This window comes from Amphiura filiformis, chromosome 9, assembly GCF_039555335.1.
Source record: "Amphiura filiformis chromosome 9, Afil_fr2py, whole genome shotgun sequence".
Taxonomy (NCBI): Eukaryota; Metazoa; Echinodermata; class Ophiuroidea; order Amphilepidida; family Amphiuridae; genus Amphiura; species Amphiura filiformis.
Window position 1 is genome coordinate 22,278,146 of NC_092636.1, and position 25,441 is coordinate 22,303,586.

The 25,441-nt window shown below is 35.5% G+C and overlaps 1 protein-coding gene across 2 annotated transcripts in view; it reads right to left on the minus strand.

The window, feature by feature from the left end:
• Positions 1–25,441, minus strand: part of LOC140160748 (mitochondria-eating protein-like) — a 100,458-nt gene that overhangs the window by 70,550 nt on the left and 4,467 nt on the right. For both annotated transcript variants that reach the window (XM_072184048.1, XM_072184047.1), the window contains exons 2-3: positions 24,990–25,095; positions 15,804–16,038 (exon numbers count right to left, since the gene is read on the minus strand). In XM_072184048.1, coding sequence (XP_072040149.1) covers positions 15,804–16,038; positions 24,990–25,095 — 341 coding nt within the window. The remainder of the gene's footprint in view (positions 1–15,803; positions 16,039–24,989; positions 25,096–25,441) is intronic.

A 25,441-nucleotide genomic window follows, 5' to 3' on the forward strand; every position in this document is an offset into this window, starting at 1 on the left:
ATTTAAAATCTTTGCCAATCTTTGTTCTTCTCCCAACCCTTTCCAGCCTCATCCCAGACCCGGTCTACGAAACCTCAATTCCAGCGCTGTTCAAGTTCCTTTCCGCCGGCTTTCATTGTCCCAGAGATCATTTTATCTGTTTGCCTCCTCCATCTGGAATTATCTCCCTGAAGCTATTGTCAATGCTTCTGCCCTCCAGGCCTTCAAATTGGCCATCCAGTCCCACCTCCTCTAACCAGTTCACATAATTTAAGTTTTGTTTTATTTTATTCTGTATTGATTAATTATGTATTTTCTAGTAATGTTTCTGATTTTAATGTAAGGGCAATCCTTCAATTTATTGTGTAATCAATATTGGATCTGCCTGGCCTTGTGCCAAATGTTATAAATAAATAAATTAAATAAATAAATAATTGGTACATCTAGACTAGACAAGACCCTGGATAGGGCCAGCAAATGCAATAAAGTTTCCAGCCTCTTTCCTTTTAAGAAAAAAACACCCCATACTTTCAGAAGCCCCTTCATCACATCTGTCATACGCATCTCAAAGACATATGAGGGGTCATTCAATGTCAAGCACTAGGACGGCTGACAGAAACACAGAAAGTAACCATGTATGCACCAAATATGATCTGTGCCTGCTGTGTTATCCTCTTACTCTGACTACAATGTTTCATACAGAAAAAAAATGATGAAAAATGATTAGCTTGGAGGGGGATACAACTAGCTTATGCTTGATAAGAATATTACCTTCTTAGTTCCTGGACAGGACATTGCCCTGCTATGTACTAATATGGATTTCTGTGTGCAAGTTGTCTTTCCCCCATTAGCTGTGAGAAGAAAGGGAAGCTTGCTACATTCTAACTATTATACAGTATGTGATTACACTGTTGAAAAGATACTGGCGAGAAGTTAACGTTATAATTTCTTGATATCTTTTCTATATTTGTCATCAGGTCTCTTAATTAGAACAAGTCAATGGACGGATACAAGCCTCATGATGGATTGTCTTACTTATAAATCTAGGCAGAGTGGTGGAGTATTGAGACATTACTAATTGGTATATCTAGACTAAACATATAGACCCTGAATAGGGCCTGCAAATATCTAGCTTTAAAACACATTCCAGAATATGCATAGCCACGAGATAATTTCAACTAAAAATAGTTTCTTATCCTGGAATACAGAAGATGATCAGTTATTATCTGTGGTATCCTTAATTTTGTGTGTTATCCATCATTTTTTGCAATATCCTATATTTGTTCCTGTTGAAGTTGATAAAAGTTACAATAAAGTTCGCTCAGTAGCACTTTCATAAACAGTTTTAAAAATTCTCTCTTGATTCCGTAAGACAGACAAAAAAGTGTCTTTCTCATCTTTCTGCCATACCCCAAGCTTGTGCATGCATCACAGGCTTAGGCACCGGGAGGGACTTGGGGGGCTCAGCCATCTCAACAATTTTGGTGCGGGTTCAGCCCCCCCCCCCCAAATAATCCTAGGTGAAGTTAAAAAATTGTGATAAAATAGAGGAAAAATTGGTGTTTGTGACCTCTATTTTGCAAAGTTTTCTGACTCGGCCATTCCCAAGGTGGCCCACCAAAATTTTGTAAGTTTCAGCCCCCCCAATGTTGAAAATCTTCCTAAGCCAATGTGCATGGTGTATGGATGGTTAAACACAAATCTGCTTGGAATGGAAATCTTGCAAGCCTTGCAAGTAACTTTGCTTGCAACTTTTTAGATTATGCTAATCATATCATTAAAACCTGAATTTCTACTAATATTTCAGGACAAGCTATAGCTATCGGTGCAAAAAGATTAAACAAACATCTCATGGGCACATCCTAGTCATTGGCGCTTAGAATAATGCTTTAATAGTTAATAAATGATGCTAACTTGCTATTACCTTGACTTTCACCTGCAACCTACGAAAAAAGTCCTTGGAACGCTTGGTACACTCTGTCGAAATTCCGTGCAGAATTTCACATGATCATGGAAATGATGTATATTTTGCCTGGGAACAAGGATGACATCTACAACAATGATTTACCCTTCCCCTCTCCCCATCAATCAATGTTGGAACACATCGGGAAACCGCTGAAGACTTTGGTATTTCTCAACATTGCACGGGGAGAGGGGTGACAGTTTTCCGTTATTTACACGCAAGCGTTCCAAGACATTTTTCGTTGATTGTCTCTACCGAATGCAAAATATTCCATCTAAATTTCGTTTTTGTGTAATAACTAAAAAACGGAATGTCGTATGAGCTTCATATTGCACACGATTTGAGAGTGGATTATATGCTTTGAAATCATAACAAAATTGTTAATAAAGAAATTGGTTTATTTAGGGAGTGGTCACTGAAACCATCCCCTATGCTAAACAACACACGTTTCAGTAATTATGGCTCTAAACTGCTCTAAAATGTCATTTTTGTCCCATAACTTAAAAACAAAATGTTGTATGAGCTTCATATTGCACACGATTTGGGAGTATATAATATCCCTTTGAATCACAATAAAATTGTTGATAAAGATGTTGGATTATTTAGGGAATGGTCACTGAAAACACCTCCTATGCTAAATTACACACATTTCGTAATTATGACAAAAATCTTGTTTTTGTCTCATAATTCAAAAACACTACAAATATAGTTTTAAAAAAATATTACAATGTTTTGCAGTATGTTTTCCAAAATGTTTTTGAATGTTATTAAAACGTTCTGTACCCTTTATAATATAACCCAACATGTAAATGTTTTCTGTAAAACTTGCGTTTGCTGAGTATAGGCTTATCCGAGCGAATCAGAAAGATTGTGATATAACAATTTGAAACAACTCATTTCTGAATATTATTAATAATAAAATACGCTTTTGCTGTGAGAAAAAAAAAGAAAAAAAAAAACAACAATTGAATACACTTAAAGAAAAAAAATCGACCACCACCGGGACTCGAACCATTCGCATCAATCAATAGCCAAAAGATTACCAGTCGAAGGACTAAGCCGTTGCATGCCACGCTGCCATTTCGCAATCAAGTAATCAGTTTTGGTCTTTTATAGTAGTCAGGTATCGGGAAAGTGTAAAGCTGCATAGTGCAAAATGGCAAAGTGGATCAGTTTACCATAATGACAAAATGGTCCAAAATCGACATTTTATGGTTTTTAAGCCGCATCTCATGGAGCGTGGACGTTCGCTTACCTTGGCTATACCAATTGAGGATGTTTGAATACAAAAGGAATGACAAATTGATCGCATTTATGACATTTGTTAACAGTTTGCCATTTTGAATTGAAATAAATATCTATACGTATTACTATCAATGCAGGGCAAACTGCTCAGTATGCACGCTATTCAATGCAGCAGTTTACCATTACAGATTACCATTATGGGTTTACACTTTACACCCTTTGACTATTCGTGTTTTGTTTGCGTGAATCATTGCTAATTTATGCATTCATTATATTCAATGCTCTTTTTTTCTTTCTTTGTATTAAAAATAAAGAAAGAAAGAAAGAAAGAAAGAAAGAAAGAAAGAAAGAAAGAAAGAAAGAAAGAAAGAAAGAAAGAAAGAAAGAAAGAAAGAAAGAAAGAAAGAAAGAAAGAAAGAAAGAAAGAAAGAAAAAAGAAAGAAAGAAAGAAAAAAGAAAGAAAGAAGGAAAGAAAAATGAATAAATGAATGAATGAACATTTGAAATAAATAAAAACATGAACGTGGAAAAAGTTTGAAGTGACCGCTTATAGGTTCAAATTGCAAGCAGCTTAATCACGAAGCTCACGTGGCCGAGTGGTTAAGGCATAGGTCTTGTAAACATGAGGTCCTGGGTTGATTCCCAGGCGGTATTACTTTTATTTTCATTTATTATTTGCGACGGTGAACCCGGTGAAAATATTTGTTTATTATAAATACATGAAGTATACATTTTTGATTTATTTTTTCTGTCTTTCTTTCTTCCTTTCTTTCTCTATGTTTGATTAATTAATTTAATTATTTCTTTCTTTCTTTCCCAAAAGCCCCCAAATGAAATACTTTCCGATTTAAATGTGATCTTATAATAGTCCTACAACTCCCTCTGCCCTACCCCACATACATCCCACGCCCAACACCTCGCACACCACCACATTATACACACACCCTATACACAAAAATGTGAAGCACAAATCTGCTGAAGATAGTTGTTACATCATGTCAAAAACAAGTTAATGCTATCTACTGAAGACAGTCGTAGTTTATTATTGACTTCATTACAATCTTAACGTACATGCGGTTTTAGTATTTAATTAAAACTCATTTTTCTGTTTTGTAACGCTCGTTCACCTATCTGACAAGTGCTATGAAGGTGAACTTTAAATATTAATTTCAAAATAAATTAAACAACTCGGAATCATGCAGCTTAGAGCCGTGATCGATTTCTCGGTTTTAAGATATAGCATAAAAATGTCATTAAATGCGTGTATGTTAGGGTATGGGGTGTTTCAGTGTCCACTCCCTGAACCAACCAATTTCTTTATCAACAATTGTATTTTGATTCATAAGTACATGGTCTACTTCCAAATCCTGTGAAATATGAAGATCATACAACATTCTGTTTTTGAGTTATGGGACAAAAACTACATTTTAGAGCAGTTTAGAGCTATAATTGCAAAATGTGTGTATTTTAGCATAGGGGGTGATTGCAGTGACCACTTCCTAAAGAAGCCAATTTCTTTATCAACAATTTTGTTATGATTCCAAAGCATATAATCCACTCTCCAAGTACAGTGGTAATGACATTAATGACATAAACCTAGAGATGATGTCTGCATACCCCTGGGCAGAAATGTCAATTACACTGGTAGAAGAATAACACCATTATCAGCTTACAATCAAGGTTAAAATAAGATCTGTATTAACAAGAATTCCTCATGGTCATTCCTACTCTCTTTATACATTGTACAAATCCGATGAACAAAAATAAGTTTCCAGGGCATTTTCATGAAGGAATGCGACCTTGTATATAGCTTGCTTCCTGTAATATGAACAACTGCAAAGCTATGAAAATGTATGTATCATTATAGATGTTAATCTAGATAGGTCTCAAGATACAGATTTTGAAATCTAGGACAACATGCTTTAGCCCATTTTGGTTATCCTTTTCACTATTGCCTTATGCACATTGCATCTGACACTATCTTACACTAAGAACTATAAATTACAATCATGAGGAACTCACTTTGCATAGAGTATACACAAAAAAGGTGACTCTATAAACTACAAACATCCCTACATTTTTCTTTTAAGCGAAGTATTCAAGTTTCTATAGTTTAAATAGATGAATTTAATTTTAAAATTCACGAAAAAAACAAACTAGGCCTAAACTGGAATTTTATTTGAAAGAAAACTATCCAAATTGTTCAAAAATAGTAATGCTATCTTCAGTAGATAGCACATATTAATGTTATCTTCAGTTGATAGATAGCACAAAGTAATGTTATCTTCAGTAGATAGATATCACATAGTAATGCTATCTTCAGTAGATAGTATACAAATATATACTGCCATGAGAGGTTCTGGTTAAAACTATGGTCCCTCGTTGAGATCAATTAGTACTATTTTCCTGAGGGGCGCAGCCCCTCAGGAAAAATAGTACTATTGATCTCAGTGTAGTAATGCTATATTCAGTAGATAGCACATAGTAATGCTATATTCAGTAGATATAGTAATGCTTTTAGTAGATAACACTTAGTAATACTATCTTCAGTAGAAAGCACACAGTAATCTTCAGCAGATATCACATACATACTTAATACTATCTTCAGTAGATAGCACATAGTAATGCTATCTTCTGAAGATAACACATAGTAAAGCTATCTTCAGTAGATATCACATAATATTGCTATCTTCTGAAGATAACGCATAGTAATGCTATCTTCTGAAGATAACACATAGTAATGCTATCTTCAGTAGATAACACATAGTAATGTTATCTTCAGTAGATAACACATAGTAATGCTATCTTCAGTAGATAACACACAGTAATGCTATCTTCAGTAGATAACACATAGTAATGTTATCTTCAGCAGATAACACATAGTAATGCTATCTTCAGTAGATAACACATATTATATACTTCATTAATATATTCTTGTTCATTGATTGGTTAAAAGTGGATCACATGACCAAAAATAGTTCTACCATCAGTACTCCTATCCGTAATTAGTACCTCTAAGCCGTAAATAGTATTTTCAATGTCCCGGATGAGCCGTAAATAGTACCTCCAAGCCGTAAATAGTACTTTTGACCATGCCTCCAGCGTGCGCGCATTCGATGCGACGGAACAGTTCACGCACACGAAACTGCCATAGCGTCATTTCGCGCTGCTGTAATTGGTTAGCCCGATTTTAGGCTATTCGATTTTTTGAAGGGTAGGTTGTGCTTAAATTGGTCGTGCTGTTCACTCAGGATAGAAGCGGGAGAGTCAAAACGTCAAATGATTTTCTTTTAACAAATCAATGAACAAAGAACATATTAATGAAGTATATAAATAAATATATACTGCCTTTATTGAAGTTCTGGTTAAAACTATGGTCTCGTTGAGATCAATTAATACTATTTTCCTTCCGGGCTGCGCCTCAGGAAAATAGTACTATTGATCTCACCTCGGGCCCATAGTTTTAACCAGAACTTCTCATGGCAGTATATATTTGTATAGTAATGCTATCTTCAGTAGATAACACATAGTAATGCTTTCTTCAATAGATAACACATAGTAATGTTATCTTCAGTAGATAACACTTAATGCTATCTTCAGTAGATAACACATAGCAATGCTATCTTCAGTAGATATGTACATTTCATCTGTCACTACCTTTCGCAACTAATTACAATCATGTGGAACTCATTTTGCATCGAGTACACACTATAAAGGTGACTCTCTAAACATACAAGTTTCTTTGTAAGTTTCTATAGTTCGAATAGATGAATTTGATTTCACAATTAAAGAAAAACTAGGTTTATATTGTAATTTCAGTTGAAAACAAACTGTCCAAATTGTTCACACCATAGTAATACTATCAATAGATAGCACATAGTAATGCTATCTTCAGTAGATAGCACATAGTAATGCTATCTTCAGTAGATAGCACATAGTAATGCTATCTTCAGCAGATATCACATAGTAATACTATCTTCAGTAGGTAGTACATAGTAATGCCATCTTCAGTAGGTAGTACATAGTAATGCCATCTTCAGTAGGCTAGATAGCACATATTTATGCTATCTTCAGTATAAAGCACATAATAATGTTACCTTATATCTGATAATCTGATAGCAGATATTTGCAGGTTAATTATTCTGCTTCAACACAAACTTTCACAAGTTTCTTTAAATTGTGCACAAAATCAGTTGATAAAAAAAATTGAACAAATTACACAATCTATGAAATAAAAAACTGGTCAAGCAAAGTTAGGCAACAGTTTTGTGCTTTTGCTTTATTTCTAAGTATACCTGACTAATTTATACGTAAGTGGATAGTTGAGCACACTATGGTGATTATTTGACCTATAAATTGCGTATAAAGGATTTACATTTACAAAAATACTTTAATAAATATAAAATAATTCTTATACTTTTTCATTTTTGTGCAAAAAAATATGTTTGCAATGTTTTCATTTGTCTCAATTCTCAGTTTAAAGAAATCCCTTCAAGTATCTAGGTTTTGAAAACAAGCTCAATCACATCTGAGTCTGATAAAAGTATGAAGTACAAATAACAAAGCAAAAACAGGTGTCACACTTCAAACAGGTGTTGAACTATTTCAAGTGCACATTCTTCATACACAGATATTGAAACCCAACAAAATCTCTACTTCATAACATAAATACAATCACATACTGTCATATCTGAAAAGGCTGCTTTGTGTTATTTTTTTGTTATTTTATTATTGTCATTAAATGGTCTTGAGATACACTGTGAATTTAACTTGACATAATATTATTAGTTTTGAGGTATTATCACAATTATTACAATCCCATGTCCATTCATAACAAAGAGAAGCATGCTGAAATATCATAACAATGTGAAATACAACAATGATAATAAAATTTGCAAAAGGTAGCTTTTAGGATACAACAGTATGTGATACAGCTGACAAATTTGCTTTGCATACAACAATTCATGGTTATGAACCAGTTAAATTCCATAATTCTTAGCGGTTATGAGATGTCATCATTTGATGTCATACCGATGTGCACTTTGTTTAGCGAACATCGTTATTGCGCATTTCAAAGCCATGAAGTGCACAGTAACGACATGTACAGTGGCGTGATGACATCACATGTCTTATCGCAAAGAATTACTAAAACAGTCAATTGCCTTCTCCCCATTTGACTTTCATGTCAATTATAAAGAAGACATGCACAGCAAAGAATTGTTTGATTGACAAGCCAACTATAGAGGGGAAATGGGGGTAAATTTGACATTTAGTTTTCAAAAAGGAGTTTACATAATTGTCACTTTTAAAAGCTATGTGCATGGTCTTCTAAAACAAATTTTTTGTTGGCCTTGATCACAAAGGATGGTCAGTACAATAGCACAGAGTATTTCAAATTGGCATACTCATACAAACTTGGCATCAGTTACATTGATCGATGCCAAATTCACTTTACCGCCTCCCTGCAGCATCATATCTATATTCATTTCATCAGGTGACTCTAACCTATAAAAAATATCCAAACTAACTGCAGCTGTCACCCTGTATGCAATCCCTTTCAATATGTCATTTGCTCAGTTAATGCCTGGGTTGGGTATAATCACATGCATAAGCCTGGCTTGTTTCCATTAAGTTCAACGCCGTACCTCACAAAATTTCCGAAGGGGGAAAAACTGCTAAGTCATTCAACTGACCCTCTCCCAAAATGATTTTTTTCTGTGTCAAGTGCCAGTGGCGTAGCATGGTTCAGATTGGGTGGGGGTGGGGCCACCACCGACTATGATCGGGGGGCACCGGGTCTGATTGGGGGGTGCACAGGCCATTTTTTGGAAATTTTCCTATGGGATTTTTTCAATTTTGCAATCGATTGGGGGGGGCACGTTCCCCCCGTGCCCCTATGATGCTATGCCACTGTCAAGTGCATGCATGTAAAGTGTGCAAAAATTGCAATTTTGTTTTAATTTTACCACTGATTAATTTCTCTTTTGATGGTAATTTTATTTGGCCATAATTGAGTTTTATCTATGTTTATTACTTACAGGTAAAAGTTTAACCAACCTCCATAATGTAAGTCGTAAGAACTTTGATTAGTTTCACTTTCTCGATATATAAAATTTTAAATTTGGACTGATTTAAAATTAGTTTTTAACCTTGAAATGGTTTGTAAATATAATTTTTTTAAAGTTATATTTTTCATGTCTTGGCCATGTTGATGGTAAATGCTCTCCTCTCACCACATTGTGACAGATTAGTGTCCGAAAACTCCTCTTTACCATATGGTGAAAGCTGGTAAAGGGACTTTTGGGCCACCCTGTACCATTATCACATATTTTATGTGGTTTAGTTGTACTCAGCAAAGTAGCATGTAATGTTTTCAGGGTTTGTTTTCAAAATCTTTTGTAGTTTTGCTTGTAATACTTGGTGTGTCCTATACTTGATACATTTGTTTTTGGATAACATAATGCAACAATAAAATATTTAGTTGATGAATTATATACCAAAATTAGTGAATTATAAGAGCAAACTGATCAGAATCATATATGATGCAGTAAGAATCAGGGATTAAAGTACTTTTTCACAAAATATTAAAACTTTGAGTCCAACCCCACCTTAATCAATCTACATTTCCTGGAAACTCACATAATACAACTTTCTGTGCTATCATTCGATCCTCCTTCGGATATATACTACTGGGCCAGCAATACAAATATGTTTCTAGACTAAGCATACAATATCCATTGACAGCGACATGTAGCTTCATAATGCCTCTTCCCTGTACAAAATAAGAATATCAAGTTTATTACCAGTGTAGGATACTAAATATACCTCAAGATCAATTCCAATTTTAACTGCTCTCTCCAGAACGCCAGAGGCATCCAATTTTTTGAAATCGATACTATAAACATCCGTCCTTTTTTCCCCTCACACTCAGACATGTTTGCTTGTGCAAAGATATTCAGCAACTTGTTTTTATACATTCACTTTGCCGTTATTTCACTTGACCCGCCTGCCTACATGCGTGCCTACCTTGTTTATTTATGTCTATAGATCTTGCATCAATAACTAGCTCTTGATCTTATTTCCCAAGATGCCAGTGTTATTATGTTTGTTTGTCTTAAAACAGGTGTAAGGTATTTATTAAAAAAAATATTTTTAATTGGATTAAGATTCTTGAAGTTGGGATGTAATCGTATATATGGCACATGTTTGTGAATATGTTGTTAGAGCATTTTATTTCATTTTTCTATGAAAACGAATTAGAACCACTACCAGTATATCAATCAAATACTCATTTTGTTGTCTAATAGACCCTTTCGAATACTACATCACTTGTCCTCATTTAAATAAATTTCTGCTCTCCATAAGGTACCACGGTACAATTCACATGTTAATACAATAAAACAGGTGATAGGTATGAATGGTTGTGGAATCGAACTAGAGACCTGTCCCTCTGTCAGTTAGAACCCACATTGGTACAGGACTTACCAGAATTGGCACAAAACCTTCCAGGAAAAAAAAAGACAAAACAGGTTTTCTGTCCAATTTGACCATTAATTGAGATGTTTGGCCCAAGCCTTGGGCATAAAAGTTCAATAAATGGTCAAATTGGCCTAACAACAAAACCCTCAGAGGGAATTAACAGAGACAGTTAGGCAAATAATTCTGAATAGGTTTCCCTCTATATGACCTCATATCAATACTTACTAGTCAAAAGGGGGAGAAATGGTACCCCATCAATTTATTTATTCAGAACAGGGTTTTCCAATCTCATAAATATTTACCATCTCCAACTTATCAACTCTGGTAGCCACACATAAACAAACAGTACATCCCGTATGAATCAATGATGAATATGAAATGAACTGCAGTTCTTTAGCTTTCACTCAATCTACGGCTAAAAGTTGTTGACCTGTTTTGATGCATTCAATACCATAGCATTCGTTACAACAAATCAATGCTAAATGCATGGTCTGGCCAAGCACTCCCATGCCATTTCAAATGTCTCACTTTATTGCTAGATGGCGTCATATATTTGCTATTCTTATTTACCACCTGCGCAACTTAGCCCATGGATATAATTGCTTGTTGAGTGACCAGAGTGGCTCAAATGACTAAAATGCATAGTTCATGATACTTGCATACCGGTACAGATAGTGTTAGGCAGTTGACACCTTTTAAGTAGCTAAGATGAAATGAAAGGCCTATACACGTACCTTTCAAACTTCAGAAAGCAAAGATGTATTTTATAGGGACATATTGCCGAACACTACTTAACTCTATGTTGAAAACAAAGTCATTGTCATATCATTTTGAACACACATTCGCTTCAACAGTGCCTCATACACCTTTCACATCTTTTCATGGCATATTTTTTTACTTTACTTTGGCTATCAAAGTTTGAATGGAATCAATTAAGTATTGAGAGGCCTCACACAGGCAATCAACCGAATAAATTATTGGCGCTTGTGCAATTTTCAGACCTGAGATGCTCTTAAAAAAACACAATTATTAAAATAAATGTTGAAGTTAGCTTAACATTTTCTTCAATAAATATATTTTGTGAATGGTAACTAAACTTTTCCAGCCTTTTTCAAATAAAAAAACCAATCCTTCAGAAGCCCCTTCATCACATCTGTCATATCACTCAAAGACACAGGAGGGGTCATTCAATGTCAAGCACTAGGAAGGCTGACAGAAACACAGAAAGTAACCATGTATGCACCAAATATGATCTATGCCTGCTGTGTTTTCCTCTTACTACATGTAGTACTGCAATGTTTCATACAGGAAAAAAATGGAAAAATATGATGAGAAATGATTAGCTCCGAGGGGGGATACAACTAGCTTATGCTTGGCAAGAATATTACTTTCTTAGTTGCAGGACAGGACATTGCCCTGCTATATATTAATATGGATTTCAGTGTGCAAGCTGTCTTGTTTTCACTGATCTTTATTTAGGAAGAATTGAAAGCTTACTAAATTCTAATTACACGATATGATTACACTGTTGAAAAGAATTTAATGTTATAATTTCTTTTCTATACTTGTCATCAGGTCAATGGATGGATACAAGCCTCATGATGCAGGCATGAGACTACATTTCAATGGAAAAAAAAGGCAAATTCTGGAAAAAAAGAGGAAAAAGCATGTAAAATATGGAAAAAATACTCAAATTGGGCTAAAAAGAAATAAGAATGCAGAAATGTGGGGAAAAAAAGGAATTCCTTTTAAAAAAGAAATTCTCATGCCTGATGATGGATAGTCTTAATTATAAACCTAGACAGATTGGTAAAGTATTGAGACATTACTAATGGTACATCTAGACCAGACAAGACCCTGGATTGGGCCAGCAAATGCAATAAAGTTTCCAGCAATATAATTTCCAGCCTCTTTCTTTTTTAAAGAAAAAACACCCCATACTTTCAGAAGCCCCTTCATCACATCTGTCATACGCATCTCAAAGACATATGAGGGGTCATTCAATGTCAAGCACTAGGACGGCTGACAGAAACACAGAAAGTAACCATGTATGCACCAAATATGATCTGTGTCTGCTGTGTTATCCTCTTACTCTGACTACAATGTTTCATACAGAAAAAAAATGATGAAAAATGATTAGCTTGGAGGGGGATACAACTAGCTTATGCTTGATAAGAATATTACCTTCTTAGTTCCTGGACAGGACATTGCCCTGCTATGGATTTATGTGTGCAAGTTGTCTTTCCCCCATTAGCTGTGAGAAGAAAGGGAAGCTTGCTACATTCTAACTATTATACAGTATGTGATTACACTGTTGAAAAGATACTGGCGAGAAGTTAACGTTATAATTTCTTGATATCTTTTCTATATTTGTCATCAGGTCTCTTAATTAGAACAAGTCAATGGACGGATACAAGCCTCATGATGGATTGTCTTACTTATAAATCTAGGCAGAGTGGTGGAGTATTGAGACATTACTAATTGGTATATCTAGACTAAACATATAGACCCTGAATAGGGCCTGCAAATATCTAGCTTTAAAACACATTCCAGAATATGCATAGCCACGAGATAATTTCAACTAAAAATAGTTTCTTATCCTGGAATACAGAAGATGATCAGTTATTATCTGTGGTATCCTTAATTTTGTGTGTTATCCATCATTTTTTGCAATATCCTACATTTGTTCCTGTTGAAGTTGATAAAAGTTACAATAAAGTTCGCTCAGTAGCACTTTCATAAACAGTTTTAAAAATTCTCTCTTGATTCCGTAAGACAGACAAAAAAGTGTCTTTCTTATCTTTCTGCCATACCCCAAGCTTGTGCATGCATCACAGGCTTAGGAACCGGGAGGGACTTGGGGGGGCTCAGCCATCTCAACAATTTTGGTGCGGGTTCAGCCCCCCCCCCCCAAATAATCCTAGGTGAAGTTAAAAAATTGTGATAAAATAGAGGAAAAATTGGTGTTTGTGACCTCTATTTTGCAAAGTTTTCTGACTCGGCCATTCCCAAGGTGGCCCACCAAATTTTTTTTCAATTTTCAGCTCCCCCCATGTTGAAAATCTTCCTAAGCCAATGTGCATGGTTTATGGATGGTTAAACACAAATCTGCTTGGAATGGAAATCTTGCAAGCCTTGCAAGTAACTTTGCTTGCAACTTTTTAGATTATGCTAATAATATCATTAAAACCTGAATTTCTACTAATATTTCAGGACAAATAGCTATCGGTGCAAAAAGATTAAACAAACATCTCATGGGCACATCCTAGTCATTGGCACTTAGAATAATGCTTTAATAGTTAATAAATGATGCTAACTTGCTATTACCTTGACTTTCACCTGCAACCTACGAAAAAAGTCCTTGGAACGCTTGGTACACTCTGTCGAAATTCCGTGCAGAATTTCACATGATCATGGAAATGACGTATATTTTGCCTGGGAACAAGCATGACATCTACAACTATGATTAACCCTTCCCCCCTCCCCATCAATCAATGTTGGAACACATCGGAAACCGCTGAAGACTTTGGTATTTCTCAACATTGCACGGGGGAGAGGGGGTGACAGTTTTCCGTTATTTACACGCAAGCGTTCCAAGACATTTTTCGTTGATTGTGGATGCTCTGCGTGCTAGCCATGCGCTTCAATGGAAAAAGTTCAAGTTTTGAAATATTTTCTCAAAATATCAAGAGCTATCTTAAGAACTACTGAATCAATACTAGGCTTGTTTGTACTCATTTTAATGCATTTTTCATGCTGATTCCAAATATGGCCATGAAAATTTACATTTCTGAAATTTTTGAATTTTTAAATTTTTTTTGAAACTTGTCGTCTGCAGTCGACACCCGCGTGAAGAGAATTAACAGAATATCGCCCATAAATTGTTAATCAGAATATCCCTATGGCAGTATTAAAAGTGCCATTGAACTTGGAAGTTGCCTTCTTTATAAAATAAACAAAGAAAGATGATAAGCTCCTCTATTTTGAATTCATGTACTTATATGTAATCCTAACTTCAATGACTGTTCAAGTTCGTACTTGGAATATTCTGTTTTAATAAACACTAGAGGCCAAGTACAGATTTCCATTTCTTTCACAATCTTGACATTACAGAATACAGTCCTTATTTTAGGTAATAAACACAAAGTGCACAAAAGAAAAATATATTTATAGCTGTTTCTGTGAAATGTGCTTATTTCTGGTCCTCTTTGTGCTCTGGAGTCTCCTTGCAGAGGATTGGGTTTTGCAACATTATTTGTGACGTGTCATGTCAAAAGGAAACACTTTTGGGCAGGATCGTTAAGGGAGAAATAAAGCCAAAAAAATCTGCCGGTGGGTGATTTTTTCACAATTTGTGTTTGTTGCGAATTTGTGATGTTATTAATGTTAAAAATATTGTCTGATAGTTTCAGACCGGAATATAACTGGCATCTTGTATTTTTGAGACATTTTTCAAGTTAATTCCTACTCTCAACATTGTCAATAATATTTTTAAAGGCCGATATCTCAATTTCCAATTTTATAATACCATAACTCAATATCTTCGCTTAGGAATGTCCGATTTCATTGGGGGAAAACGGCGTTGTAGAGCAAAATATCTCTATATTTAAGATACAAACATGTATGTAAAAACCTCAAAATTCATAACCTGCCCAAATGTGTCTCCTTTTGACATGACACGTCACATTTGTTTTATTCTGATTGTGAAAAGAGATGAAATGTTTAATTTGATAGTACAGAATTCATTTTAGAGGAAAGGTTTGAAAAACCAGTGCCATTAACTAAGGGCATTGGTCAGTGGCGCATGCAAAGGGGGGCAGGGGGCACGGCCCTCACTTATGTTGGTCATTCGGGGAAAATCAGTCATTTCCCCCCAAATGACTGATTTCGCCCGCACCTTACACTCTTAATCTGACTCCATTCAGGATAACTGAACAACTTGTCCCCCCCCCCACTTTCAATGTGCTGCGCACACCACTAGCATCGGTTGAACTTAGGGACAGAGTACTTTCATGACTGAAAATGCTAAAGAGGTAGACATTTTAAAAGTAGGAGTTCAAATGGAAAGAGAGAGCAAAAATGAGAGAGACTGAAGAGAGAGAGACAGGTGCGAGAGAGGTGCGAGAAAGCTGCTTACTCAATTCTCAATTCATCCGTAACTCCTCTTGAGGTGTTAAGATCCTGCTCCAGGTTCTCAAGTTGCCTCTCGTAATCATCCTGAACTTCAACTAGTTGGCGTTCTTTGTCTGCTGCATCAGCCATGATGCTGAGACTAGTGTCCGAGGTTACAGACTTAGTAGAAGCTGCAAAACCTTGGCTGAGCCATGGGAGTAGACGATTCTTGAGACTATCACATCCTCCATATGTACCCCCTGTGAATAAATGAAAACAAACATATTTTTACAAAAGATAAGATAAACTACTAAAGAAGAACTTTGTTTTTGATACATAAGTTTTTAATACGTCAACACAAATAACATTAGGCTGAACATTTACCACATTTGAGACAGGTCTGCTCTCACCAAACCTGGACAAAGTCACCAAGGCTTTGGAAGAAGAAGAAGAAGAAGAAGAAGAAACCTTCTCCCCCAAACCTTCTCACCAAGGCTTTACTTGATACATGTACAGTCTTAAATCAAGGAATTTTGAAGCTAAATATGTGCTTTTTCAAGGACAAAAGAATGAGTAATCATATGTGATAGCATCTACAATCTGAGTTTTTTAAATTTGAACTTATCTCCAAATCATAATATCCCAACTTTATCTGGGGTTTCATGGGAGCAGGTCTCATTTGAAAAATATTGATTTACAGTGTTATGGATTCATGATAATTGTTATGCTTACCAAATAAGGCAATCCAGTCTTTTTTAAAGTAAATTTAAATCAATGATAACATGATCATTGCGGTATAGAGTAGGTCTACATCTGCACTGTAGGTACACATACTACACAATCATACTTACTTTACTGTACATGAACAAAAGGCAGATGGGGTTCAGTTTAGGGATGGCCTAAAACTTTTGGCAATAAGGGAGTAGAGAAAAGTGAGGGGTAAAGGGTGGTGTACATACAAAGACAAATTTGATATAAAAATAGGTAATTGAGTTCCTGAGGGATTCCCAAAAGAACTGTCCTTGGGCTGTCTGACTATAGGCCTTCACCACTTAAATATACCGGTAGTGCACTACTTTCAGGTACAATACTAATCTGAAACACTTCTGGCTATGTGTTGGATCTCCAGATATGAAGAATTCTTAGTCAGTGGGAGTTATCTATTATGTAGACCCATATTCTGATTGGACTATCACATGAGTTTGGGTGTTGTCTATCAGGCTGTAGTCGACCCCACGTCATCATGAGTGTTGATAACGCGTAACACGCTCATAGAGGTGCGAGTATGTATCGCGTTGTATGCGTAGACGCATGCAGAATACATGCACGCATTAGCAGCCAGTATCCACTACGATAAAAATATTGGACCTGCCTGTCGTCTATCACATGGTAGAGGATAGTCAAAATAAAAATTCCTATCGTTTATTCTCTAAGTACAATATGTCACAAAAAGTGAACCAGAATGACAAGGTGAAATTCTAACTGTCTATGCCAGCATCCTGGATGCTGAAAATGTGTCATATATTTGCACCTAGACAAATTGCAAAGCCTTCACACTTACATTTGTATAATAATTGCTCTTTTCATTACCTCTTTGCACTGTCTTAAAAATGGCATTTATGATAATGCATGTCACTGTACACATCTACTGAAGATAGCAATAATATCATTGAATTGAATGGTCAAAATGTAGCAGTCTGCAATGCTGGCCATAAGTGTTGGGACAGTTTTGATAGGGTAATGTAAATAAGCCCCCTCCCCAATCAATATTGAATCCTTGGTCACACGCGCCTGGTGGCACCCAACATTGATTGGTGGGGAAGGGGGAGGGTTGGGGCATTAGGAAAGGGTGTAGGCTTGACACCAAAGAAACCTCCACTTTATCACATTAAAAATAACGGAAATAAGGCCATAAATTATAGCGTACATTTTCCATTTGTCCCAACACATTTTGGCCATGGTTGCTAGGTCTATTTACACAGTGACTAGTAGTTACACCAGAGGGGCATGGAGCATTCACAAAAACTTGACCTCCCCTCCCCCATCAAAACAAGCCATCACTGAAAATACCAATAGGCTGATGTTGGGTATTTTTCTTCTTTCAAATATCTTTTAACTTTAGGGAACTAACTTCATCTTCCTGAATGCTAGTTTTAGGTACCAAACCATCTATCTTCCACATAAAACACTATATTTTGTTGAGAAATGCATCAATGAATACAATATACAGTTCTAGCAAACACACATTTTCTTCTGCATCAGAAAACCCAAGTTATGCAATATGTGTTAGCAAATAGGCACACTGACTAGACAGTTTGAATTTTTGCTCAATATTTGTTCGCATTTGTTCCATATCTACATCAAACAGGCTGAGGTAGTAGATAGTAATGATATTATTAAAGACTTCTAGTGAGGTTATTCACTGTGCTACAGGCAACAGGCCTCATCCTTATGCACAAGCAGCTTGATGAAAAATAATAGCGATATGGCATCAGCATTTCTCTTTTCTGAGATTGAAGACAGAATTGACTTGAAATCACTGTAGCCCACTATGTAGATCATGTGCATGGTCATATTGTTTCTGATTTCACCTTAAATTGCAGCCCTTGACCATCATATTGAACTTTGGAATACCCAGTCAGTCCTGCCCCTGCAAGACACAAAAATCCTATATCTGTAAAACTATACATTGTACATGTTTCTCAGTTTCTCGGACAAATTGTCAGTTGTGAAAAACTTGTTTTTATCTCATATCTCAGTAATTTGACATTGCAGATAGTGCAAACTATTCTTTTTCTGAATCCCCACAAATAGATGAACAATTTGCTGCCAATTTCAAGAAAATCAGAGCAAGTTTATTTTTTACCCTGTACAAATGTGAAAATTGACCAAAACTGCCATCTTTAACCACCTTGTTTAAAATCATCTTTTGGTTTCAAACAAATAAAGTTTGCATATTTTGAAAGTTGATTGGACTTTCTCTGCATGAGGTGTCTTGATTTTGCATCTCTGTTCAGTATTAAGAAATTATGTTATTAAATTTTATCGTTCGGACGTACAAATTATTTCAATTTGTAAACGTCCGCCCATGACTAAAATGTATGTTACGTCCATAACAGAGAATATTAAGGAATCTTGACCAAAAGATAAAAACACTGGTTTTTTTTCTTTGCTGGTTTTCTTTTGCTTTGTCCCTCTTGCAAACAAAACTGTATCAGTTTCCATCAAAGATCTGAACACTACAGATTGAGCAATTGCAACTGAAACACAAGTACATGTAACTCAAAAAGTTCACTTTCTGTGAATACGTCTGCAATGGAGGTGTTTTTGTGACCTGTCACGCCACCTGTCACGCCAATTTTCAGGTTTTACACTTCTATCAGAGCATATCAAAACCTTTAGTAACATTTCAGAATCAGTGAATTCACGGCAGACTTGGCCATTCAAAGCATAACAGAAAACTGGCTAAAATGACCAAATTTTTCTTTAAATCGCCGTCAATTTTGAACTAGTGAACTCAGAATTCTATACCCACGTTTATATTACCTTGAGATATTCTTTAACCCTAAAATTATTTTTTTGAAGCTGTAGGTGCTTCCATAAACCCACCTGAATTTTTATTTATTCCATCTTTTCACTCATTTTGTTCCTTTCCCTGCGTGAGATCAAGTTTTTCTGGGTTTTCCTGTCAAACCTGCCCTGTTCCAACAGTCACTCTCTGAAATAAGCGCCACGTTATTAAAAATGTTCTCGGGTTAATCGACTGTATAGACATTTTCCTAATGGTCATCTAAAAATGGTTATGATAGACCTGAATTTAGTCTCGCCAAGCATACAAAAAACTATGGGTACCCCCTAATCAGAAGTCAATTCTAGTCCCTTCGATAACTCGCTGGGTCTGCCAGTGTTAGTCACAGCCTAATATGGCACAGCATAATTCGTAGCACACGTGAAATCGACCAAGCGTAGACTTTATGCGAGACTATACGATCTATTTTAGCATGACTCCACACAGCTCGCGTTCATCAAGGTCACTATTGCTTTTCAGTGAATATTATTTTGGGTAAAAAACATGTTACTTTTCACATAGAAAGGTTTTGATATGATACTTCAAATACAAGAATTTAAAATCCAAAAGCCTCAATAATTTAGAGGTTCTGGGTCCTCAAAGTCCTCTGAATATACGTCCACAACTACGGAACTGCCCGGCAGTTTCTTGGACAAATTATCAGTTGTGAGATTCGAAACATATAAATGTAAGTGTATCTTGACTGAGTTTGGGCAAAAATTTAAAAAAAATTCTTAAAAAGGGTGAAAAACGCATTCCGCATTGGATTTTAAAATCATCGTAAGCTTTGAGACATATTACTCTTTCTGACAACTTACTGATTAAAACGTGCAATGGTAAATTTGTCAACTAAACTGACCCACATTCCATTGCCAGTTCTTTTAGTCAATGCACACGATTTAATACTACGCCACCTGAAACACACACTGACATCATTCATTGTCTTGAGGAAGGCAAATGGACTAAATAATATGTACATGTATGTACCTTATGTTTTATATACTATCAAAACTACCTGGTATAAATGTTAAAACACATAATGATAATGCTGCCCACCTCCTTTATATTCATCAAGTAGCATTGTCCAAATGCTACTTGTTGTATCTAAAATGCCTTTAGATATACCGGTATGTAGTTTCACTTTACTTTATTTGATAAGATATCTGACCCATGGACAAGACGACAGACAATTAAGCTTTTATATTTAGGTTAATGGAATTGTGTCCAGAGTTAAAATTATGTTACAGTATTGAAATACCATTACTAATTGATTACCCTAATTGCCTATTGAGGCTTAATGGGAGAGGATGAAACCATCAACATGTTGGAGCAATGCAACATAATACTTGAAAGGTATATTTTAAAACTGGTCAACAACACTCACTTTTGGAACCGTATATTTCAGAGAAATCATTCTCCGTCATCAGCAGTGTAATACTGTTGGTAGACTGACTGATGATTCTCCAGTGTTTCTAGATGTTGTTGACAATGTCCTTTTTGCCCTATGTGATGGTGTTTCAAGAGAATCATATTCTAGAAAGTTCTTGGCCCCCTTCCCGATTTAGGGTGGGCTGGTCTCTTGTTTGATCTAGAAACACTGGAGAATCATCAGTCAGTCTACCAACAGCATTCCACCGCTGATGACGGAAAATGGTTTCTCTGACATATATTCGATTCAAGAAGTGAGTGTTGTTGACCAGTTTTAAAATATACCTCTGATGTCTATCCCCAACACATATAAATCTCTTCATTCGCAACACAATACTTGTTTTACCTGTTTCAATTTTTCCTAATATTAAGGGGTACTACACCACTGTTGGCAGGGCACCCTTTTTAAAGGGTGCCACTTGGAAATTTGGAAAATCCTTAAAAGGGTGGGGGTTTAAACTTTGTTGGTAAAAAGGGTGGATTGATATAAAGGGTGGGAGTAAAATAAAAAGGGTGGGAGTGCCAGCTTATAATATATTTTCATTGAATGATAAAATCATCCTAGAATAAGTGCCAAACCACAAGAATAAGTGCCAAACCACTGCCAGCAAATCATATCGCAAGATAAAATTCCATTTGATGCATGTTAACATCCACTAGGCTATCGTGTGATGATAGATGCAGTATTCGGCGTACTTGATTTACTTTGAACCAAACTACCTGTGACTTCATCAATGTATACAAATAGGGGAAAAAAGCAAAAAGTGGTAAGGGTCAGGAATTTTCAGTATAAAGGGTGCCTCAGCAAAAAGCATGGGGGTCAGGAATTTTCAATATAAAGGGTGCCTCAATAAAAAAGGGTGGGGGTAAAATAAAAAGGGTGGGGGTCAAACCCCACTGCCAAGTATGTACACCCCTGGCCAATTTTGTGCCTATTTTTGCATTTTTCTCAAAAGTTACAGCGCAATGGTGACAAGAAAGATATGTATATTATAGGGGCAAGGACTACAACTACTGCACTGAAAATTCTTGCCCCTATATTATACATATCTTACTTGGCACCAATGTGCTATAATTTTGAGAAAAATGCAAAAATAGGCACAAAATTGGGCAGGGGTGTAGTACCCCTTAAAAGGGCATTTAAGTGATCCACAGCCTCATCCCCCACTTTTCTCAAAAAAAGTTGAGATTTTTATATCACTGGAATACTCTGGCTACATAATGTTTATGTACAAAATATTTCTTGCAGATTAATTAGTTTAGCAAAGATATCATGAAATTTGAATTTCGTTCTGGTGCACCAGAACGAAATTGTCTATGGAGCAGTGTAATACACATAATCATGCATAACTCATAAGCATAAAATCGGAATCAACTGAAATTTTGGGAATATGCTTTTTTCGTGGATATGTACTGAAAAATGTCATAAAAAGAGGATGCTAGATTCACAAAATACTTTAAGTAGCACCTTCATTCAATGTATGGTAATAAGTGACCATTAAAAAACAAAACAAAAAACAAACCAATTTAAACCAAAAACATGACGGCTTTGATTCACTGATATGTATGAGAAATGCTCATTTAGAATTTACCAAAAAGCTGATGTATCACTTGCATGGGGTGTTTAATGTTGTAAATTAGGGGTCTTAACAGTCAGCAAGTAGTTGCCATCAACTGTGTATTTGTCCAAGTTATAATTTCAAAAAGCAATCTAAAGAAATTGAAAATGCATTAATTATCCTCTTGTTCTCCTGGTTTTGTTTAGGACATGCAACCTGTAAACCTGTTTGAGGGTAGACGAGGTATTGTTGGTCGAAGCAACCTAAAAATCGATTTTCATTTATATAGATCAATATATTATTGAAAATTAACACCTTGATGCTTTGCAAAAGTTCATTCTACAAATCGTATACTTTGCAAACTTGCTTAATTTATTGTTGTTAATGAGTTATGTACGTTTTACAAAAGTGTTGTTGTTTCAGACCTCTTTACAACGTAACTCAAGAACCGCAGCACCTATAAAAGTATATCTGTGATATTTTAATTCTTCTACAGTGTACACGCTCGCTATGAATTGAGCAATGCAGTTTTTGCCAAAGCTCACTACCATTCGTAAGATGCTGTGAACTACCAAATCACAACAGTTTAAAATAATTAATAACCTTAAGGAAGGAATGGGGAAGCCAATGGGAGCTTTGATGTGATGTGATCATATAGCTTGGTTGGTTGGTCATCACTGTTCCCATGGCCCAGGAAATAATAAAATATTTTACATTTTGTAGTAATATTGTTGAAACCAAAAGTGAATGACTCATCTTGAAAATTATTATTTCATTCATGTGAAAAATGACAAAGAAAGGATGAATATGGCAATGCTGTTCAACAATATTGTAAAGCTCTATGATTATGTAATTGAGTGTGGCTGTAATAATTGTCTAAAATGTTTTAAATTCTATCATTAGCTTAGGTCACATTCGCATTGCAGGGATTGTTAGCACTGCACTCACGTGTATCATTAAATCAGTATATTAATAAAACTGAACTGGTCATTATTAAGAGATATTGAGGCAGGCCTCCAGAAAATTTTCTGCTGTCTGGGAACTTAATGACAATTGACAAGTGCTGGAAATTTTCTGTGAAATAACTGAAATAGGCCTACAATGGCCAGAAGCGGACATCACGAGCCTTGAAGTCCTAACGGCCGAGTCCAGGGCCCGCTTAAGGGCCCTGGAAGCTCTCAGGGTTTAGATGCTCTCTCGTGCAATGTGAGCCTTATTTTGGAACAGTTTTCTATAAAAAATTACATCCTTTTTCACAAAAAAACACAACTTAAAATTTCAAAGTTTTACTGTCAAAACTCACAAATTTCCAACAATGTTGTCATTTGTTTTGTCGTAAGTTATAGTACATGTATATAGTATATGATTGATACCGGGTATAATCACATCTAGGGCTCAACCGATTATTGGATGTCGGATGTCGGTAAAAAAAATGCAAAAAACAATTTTATATTTATTTTTTAACATTTTTTTAGAAGTATTCTGCAACTTTGAAGAACCACTGGACCTATTCTGAAGGGCTAGGATTATTCACAGATAATTTGAAGAAAAAAAATGGAAAAAAATTACAGTTTGTTATCCTTAATATGCAAACCATTAACTTGTGTTTACCTCTTCATCACATATTATAAATGCATGGAAAACCAATGCATCTATAATATGTGATAGATGAAGAAATAAACATTAGTTAATGGTTTGCATATACAGAATAACAAACTGTAATTTTTTTATTATTTTTTTCTTCTTTTTAATAAATTAACTGTGAATGATCCAGAAATTTCATAATAGGTCCAGTGGTTCTCAAATCGCCGAAAACTTTGGGAAAAACAAATTTAAAAAAAAAAAAAAAAATTTTTTTTTTTTTTGCAATTTTTTTCTGTGACCTCTGTGACCTTTCTGGGAACGCCGTTCCCGCGGTTTTTGGAGGCCTGTAGAGGGTTCAAATTGTTTCTTTTAAAGTACCATACTAGCTGCCAAAATAACTGTTTGCTGAGTAAGATTGGCATAGCATAGCTACATCTTAGACCAACAGCTATAAAAAAATTTTGAAGGCTTGAGGGCAGCATTCACCCACTGTCAACAATAGGTACAAACTGGGGACCAGACATGATTCTCTCCATTATTATGTTTAGATTAATCCAAGTGTGAAAAACTTGGATCCAAAACATAAATAATGATAAAATTGGATGCTTTAGGCCTACAGCCAATATTTATTGGTCTCCGCATGAGTTTTAAAATATTGGACTCGACTACATTCAATATTTAAAAACTCATAGCTCGACCAATTAATATGGGCTCAATCGATCCAATTTTATATCAAAATTATGTGACTTTAATAATAGAAATGAATGACTAAATTATAAATGCTTTTTTCCACAAATTATTTTGGAATTCTAAGCATTTACTTGTTACTTGTAATTACAGAATTTTTGTAAAACCAACATACCAAGGTATACTTTGTTCTTTCAATCTTAGCATAAACAGGAAAACCTTTCCACAACTCTGACAGGCATAAGCTGCATTATGAATTTCCCCATGACCAGGGTAGGTGTAGTGAGTTACGCCACTGCTCTTAACGCCCAGATTAAGGGGGCGGGTCATACAGCCACAGACTTGGGGCATCATATCAATTACAAAGCACGCATCCTGTACTAACCTTCAGCTGATGTGAGATTTAAGAGCATGAAAAGTTGCCCTTGGAGACGCGATGTCAGCTCAATCAGATCACAACAACGGTTCACATTCTGATCAGATGTATTCACCTGTAGTGAAAAGAGACGGGGTATAAGAGGGTTACAAAAATTCTTCATCTTGTACTGATATTTGTTTCGTCAGTAAATAGGGACTGATCAATATTATTATACTAGTGGAATGGATTCTTTAAAATGCAAGAATCCATTATGTTTCCTTTACTCTTGATTGATTAAAAAGTTTTTGTGTTACCCTTGCTGTTTTCCTCAGATTTCTACATTTGAGTAAGAATTATGTTTCTCCTACTGTTCAAAAAAATTGTGCTCTTTTTTTAAAATGTTTTGTTTCCCTGAAACTTCCATCTTCACAGCATAAATTTATATTGATCAGTCTCTTCGAAACTTTTTAAGATCATGT